Source organism: Crocuta crocuta, unplaced genomic scaffold, assembly GCF_008692635.1.
Source record: "Crocuta crocuta isolate KB4526 unplaced genomic scaffold, BGI_CrCroc_1.0 scaffold339, whole genome shotgun sequence".
NCBI classification, from domain to species: domain Eukaryota; kingdom Metazoa; phylum Chordata; class Mammalia; order Carnivora; family Hyaenidae; genus Crocuta; species Crocuta crocuta.
Window position 1 is genome coordinate 201,938 of NW_027530357.1, and position 5,532 is coordinate 207,469.

Here is a 5,532-nt window from a genome sequence, read left to right on the forward strand (position 1 = left end):
TGTTTCCCGCATCTTTACAGAAACACCTGGCACAGTCAAGCCAGTGTGGTGGGGTTTGCAGCAAAGCAGCAAGGCCCGAATCCTCGGTTCGTTCTGCTTTATTACCCTGATGTCTGGGGTGAGGGGGGGGGGGGGGGGGGGTGTAAAAAGGCACAGCCCCTCTGGGGAAAACACTGTGGCAGTTCCTCAAAATTTAAACATAGAGTTACACTAGGACCCAGCAACTGCATTGCTAGATGCAGTAAACATAAAACTGTCTATAAAAACTGGTACATGAAGTACANGAGGGGGGGAGTTTAAAACAAAATGCAAATTCTGCAGCTTTATGAAATTTCCCTCTCAGGCCATACCTACTCCTTCAGCCTTGACAAAGGCACAGAAGCTGTTGCCCACCCTAGAATGACATGTTCATGTCCCCTTCTAGTGAAGGTCCGGGTAGGTACACGGAAAACCATCCCCGTAGGCGACTTGAGGTTGGGCCTCCCAAACAGGACCCTTCACCTCCACACCCCAGGGCAGCAGAGAGCCGGGAGTGGAACAGGTGCCCCTTAGTCTCTCCATATGGGATCTCCGTTTCCTAGAGCCGCTCTCCCCTTTCCCAGAAGGCGTAGCCACCTGGACAGCCTCCCACTTCCTGGGCACTTTCCTCATCCGGAGCACAGGCAGCCACGGGAGCGGTCAGGAGGACGCCGTGCCGACCGACACCTTGGGAGAGAGCCACAGCCGCGCTCAGAGCCATATCCTCACCCCGTGGTCCACGGCGGGCGAGGCCCAGCTGGGAGAGGCCAGCCCCGCCTGACTCCCGGCAGAGGGCGTCTAGACAAAGATCCACTCAGGCTGCTTGGCCTCTGCAGCCCGAGCCAGGCAGGCCATGGGATGCTCAGGACAGAATTACTCCTGAAGGTCACACCCCTGAGACAGCATGTATATGGAGAAGTTCTCTGATGCTTTACATCCAAAAATAACACTTAAAGATTTCAACTTCTCCCTGAAGGAGGTTAGGGCCACTTCTGTTACGAAAGCCTTTTGTGTACTATTTACACAAAATAGTTTTGTGTGAAACACACAGTTTCACAGTTAAGGGAGTATAAATTTAAGTAGGCACAAGATCTATTTCAACAGACCATTTCCTCATTCGTTTGCATCAACTAAGAATACTGGGTACACATACGAAATACATCTTAAGCACTGAGCCCGCTCGGGTTTTAATAGGTTGTGTCCTAGCAAAATTGGATCATACTAAGCTCTGTGCACTACTTGCCAGTGAGGACAGTTGAGAGCACGGTGGGCCCCCGCGGGGAGGACAGAGCATGGAGCACTCTGGGCTGGACGTGATCAGACCCAAGAGTGCTCACATTCCAAAGCCCCAGCCACACCCCTGCCAATCACATCACAGTGTCCAGGGCTGAGACTCCGGCACTGGTACTTTTTGAAGCTCACAGGAGACTCCAGTGTGGGAAAGATGGTTGAGAACCACTGTGAACAGGCAGAAGGCCTTCGCCACGCAGTGAAAAGGTAGCTTCGGCATTTAAAACCGAGGATTTGATGTCAAGTTCCTGTTCAGTAACCCCCCAAAATGGGAGGTGAACTTGCTTTTATTCCCCTTTCGTTCAGTGTGCGAATTTCCACCTCTGGTATCCGTACCTTCCCGTTGTTTTGATACAGGATCAAGAGTAGAGGGAGAAACGAACGGGCTATATTCTCATGTCAGACTGCTCACACCTCTCCCCGCCCAGCCACTCACCACTGTTAACTGTCCATTTTTATCTTTATAGATTTGTTCTTCCGGTCCCGTGTCGAAAACGATCGTGCCTTCTTTACCAGGGCTAATATAAAACTGTAAACTGAAAATGGACATAGTCATCAATTACATTCTCTTTTTTGCCTTTGGTCTACAGAAGAAATTCACTGGTGTAGCTTTGCTGGTTTCAAGATCAAATTCCTGTTTCATTATAGTTTTATTGTGTATTTGAGTACCCAAAAGACCGGTGTTTCCGTAACTGAGAAGCTTACCACGTTCCTGTGGTTATTCTTAAACTACTTTAGCACGTTCAGTCCTTCAAGGGGCCAATTTGGTGTCTGAAGAACATGGTCCTTCTGAAACTCTCATGGGGGGGGGTCTCCCCTCTGGGATCCAGCGAGACCAGCCCCCTCTCCCTTTCCCCATCTCGCACATACGGATTTGCTCATGAGGTCAGTGACTTGAGACCTAATAGGAGCCTCAGCAGCAGGAAGGCAGCCTGCAGAGCTCTGGCCCACCGCACTCAGCCAACCGTCCCCAACAACAAGCATCAACAGGAAAGGTGTGGCCATCACGTGCCCTGGCCCAGAGGTCACTCAGTGACCGCTTCCCTCAGGAGCATCAGGCCCTCCTCAGAGAACAGGGCTGTGAGACCACGCTCCCTATGTGAACAAGCAATCGCTGGAAAGGACGACCTACCTCCCCTGGACGACATTGACAATGTTCCCCCTCTTCGCCAGCATGACGAGCTTAGTAACGGCTTCAAATACGTGTTCGCACTGTAAGACGGCATCCCCCTGAGGAGGAGACACGGCTGTTCCAGGAGCAGTGGCTTACAAGGGTTTTTTAAGTTTTTATTTTTGAGAGAGAGACAGAGACAGCATGAGCAGGGGAGGGGCAGAGAGGGGGAGACACAGAATCCGAAGCAGGCTCCAGGCTCTGAGCTATCAGCACAGAACCCAATGTGGGGCTCGAACCCACGAACCGTGAGATCATGACCTGAGCCAAGTCAAACGCTCAACCGACCGAGCCTCCCAGGCGCCCCAGGAGCAGTGGCTCAAAAGAAAACACTCCAATATCAAGGCTGTGCGGCAGGCAACCAAATATTGCAGCACTGGTTTCCCTCTGTGGGCAGAGATGGGTGGCCGGCAGTCACCTTCTGTTTGCTGTCCTCTGGCGAAACATGAATGACCAAGATCCCATCACTTAGGCTGCTAGTGGAGACACCTTAAGACAGACCCAGAGTTAGGGACCAGGATCCGGACGACTTGACATCAATACAGAAGAGGAGGCATGCCTGGGGGTGCCCCAGCCCCACGCCTAGCCCCCCCACCCCCTGCCCTAGCTGGGCCCAGCAGGAAAGAGGGCACCCTCCAGCAATCCACATGCCATGAGGCTGTGAAGGTCTGCGCTCAGAATACGACACGGGTCATCAGAGAAGAGGACAGTTGTGCAAGCTGGATACTGGAGCGTAGGGGTGGCTGTTGATATTTATGCCAGGAAGAGAGGTACAGGCCAGGCCCAGCAGCCCCAGGCTTTATGGGCACCCCGAACCATCTTCCACTGGAGGGTGTCTCCCTTAACTGGTGTGCCCAGAAGCTAAGTCTACCCCGTGAACAGTCATGAGGTTGCCGGCTTCTTACCTTTGAGTGTTGAGTACACTATTTTCTGCTTGATTTTGGCAAGTTCCACCACATAAGCTGCTTTCTGAGTGAGGAGAAGCTGTCGCTGCCGTGCCCTGAAGCCCTTTCTGTCATATTTAATGACTGGGATACCGTACTGCAAGGAGATTACCATCACTGTGAGACGAAGGTGACTTCTTGGGGTTGAGGGCAGAGTACTCAGTTCCTAACTTCCAGCACTCAAATAGAGGCTCAGATAAACAGGTGTTCCCACATGGCGCTTCCTGCCATGGACCCCATGGGCCTCTCTGTGACCCCCGCCATCCCCACCCACAGAAGAACGAAGGCAGCAAGAGCGTAAGTAACCTGCCCAGATAGCGCACAGCTACTGAGTTGTGACGCCCACGTCGGCTTCTGCCGACCCTGCTTCTAATAGGGGGCGTTCAACGATCGATTTCATGGCTGTTTCACTCAATTTCATAGAAAAACCCAACCCAGTTCCTAGAGTGACAGATAAGGACGGTGAGAACAGCCAATAGGTACCTGGTGGTCACGTGGGCCCCGCAGTCTTTGTTAATACCCAGAGCATCCCTGGGGCACCTGCATGGCTCAGTCAGTTAAGCGTCCGACTCTTGGCTTCAGCTCAGGTCTTGATTTCACGATTCGAGCCTTGCATCAGGCTCTGTGCCGAAAGCGGAGCCTCCTTGGGATTCTCTGTCTCCCTCTCTGCCCCTCCCCCACTCATGCTGTCTTTGTCGCTCTCAAAATGAATAAACTTAAAAAAGAAAATACCCAGAGCATTACAGTTTGAGCCCTACCCACCCCCACGCACCCCTGCATTTATTTTTGTTTTGTTTTTTTTGTTGTTGTTTTAAATGTTTATTTTGAGAGAGAGAGAAAACATGCAAGTGAGGGAGGGTCAGAGAGAGAATCTCAAGCAGGCTCCACGCCGTCAGTGCAGAGCCCCATGCGGGGCTCAGTCTCCCCAGTCGTGAGATCATAACCCAAGCCAAAATCAAGAGCTAGACACCTAACCGACTCACACCCCTGTATTTAAATAGCGCCTCCCTCCTCATACAGAAGACAGCCCCTGTTCTCATGCTTCCTAAGGGAATCCTGCCTGACGAAGGGCACACCACTTCCCTACCTGGATTTTCTCATGGCTGATGAGCTGAAGTACTTTGGGATTAATTTCTCCTTCGTCTGGGGAGGGAACCAGAACACAGCGAATCATCACCAAACAGCATCACGGTGCAAAAGCCCCTTGAATCTGCTGAGTCTACATCTCTGTGACCAAGACCTCAGCTGTGGTCAGGAAACGCTACGGAGTCAGTCATCTTCTGAGCCTCTAAGCGAGTGCACGGATGGAAAAACATACTTACCGATCCGACTGTTGGCAAAGGGCTGGATTAAGGCTTCTGCATAACCTGCTTTCTTCCCCCTGAATAGTTCACTTGTAACCGCCTTTTGCTGCATCTGGTAACAGAGAGAGAGGAAAGTACAAAAGCAGTAGCCATGGGGCTCCTTGGGACCGAGGCCCCCTAGGTCCACAGCGTAGCTCACTTTCAGTGATAAGCGATAGGAGCCTTGTCATACCTCTGCCCAGAAATCCCAGCACATTCCAGGCTTTGGCCAAAATGCCCCTAAGAATTATACTGGCAGAGACTGGAGCTGACGCTCAGTGCTGGTTTCTTGCACTCCCTTCCCAGCAAGGCAATTTTCAAGATTTCAGAGGGCAGTTTCCTCCTTCTAGGTCAGAGGTCTGCAATCTCCAGCCCCCCCCCCCGTGTGTGTGTGTGTGTGTGTGTATGTGTGTGTGTGTGTGCAGATCCAGCCGTTTTTCTAAGTGTGTGTTTTGCAGCACGGCTATACCATTCATTGGTGTGTGGCGTCCGGCAGCTTTCCTGCTCAGCTCACAGAGTGGAGTGATTGCAACAGAGATCGTGCGGCCCACAGCCCCTAAGACAGGCCTCTCTGGTGCTTTACGGACCTGCAGACGAGCATCAGCAAAACCCCCCGGCAGAGAAGGGGTCCCACGTTCCGTGCAACGCAGGGCCCGTCGGGTGGGGTGGTGACCCCATGTGAGCAGCACCACTCGACACGTCTGTCCTTGAACAAGGGATTCTGTTTAATCCCCCACACGTGCAGAAGGCATGGCCCCAGGAAGAC

At 52.3% G+C, this 5,532-nt stretch overlaps 1 protein-coding gene across 1 annotated transcript in view; it reads right to left on the reverse strand.

Moving 5' to 3' along the window:
* Positions 1 to 577: 577 nt before the first annotated feature.
* MYO1H (myosin IH) overlaps positions 578 to 5,532 on the reverse strand; it is a 46,643-nt gene continuing 41,688 nt past the window's right edge. Inside the window, exons 25-31 of the mRNA XM_077766038.1 lie at positions 4,746 to 4,839; positions 4,511 to 4,566; positions 3,385 to 3,520; positions 2,898 to 2,968; positions 2,441 to 2,538; positions 1,723 to 1,844; positions 578 to 705 (exon numbers count right to left, since the gene is read on the reverse strand). Of these exons, the coding sequence (XP_077622164.1) occupies positions 578 to 705; positions 1,723 to 1,844; positions 2,441 to 2,538; positions 2,898 to 2,968; positions 3,385 to 3,520; positions 4,511 to 4,566; positions 4,746 to 4,839 (705 nt within the window). The remainder of the gene's footprint in view (positions 706 to 1,722; positions 1,845 to 2,440; positions 2,539 to 2,897; positions 2,969 to 3,384; positions 3,521 to 4,510; positions 4,567 to 4,745; positions 4,840 to 5,532) is intronic.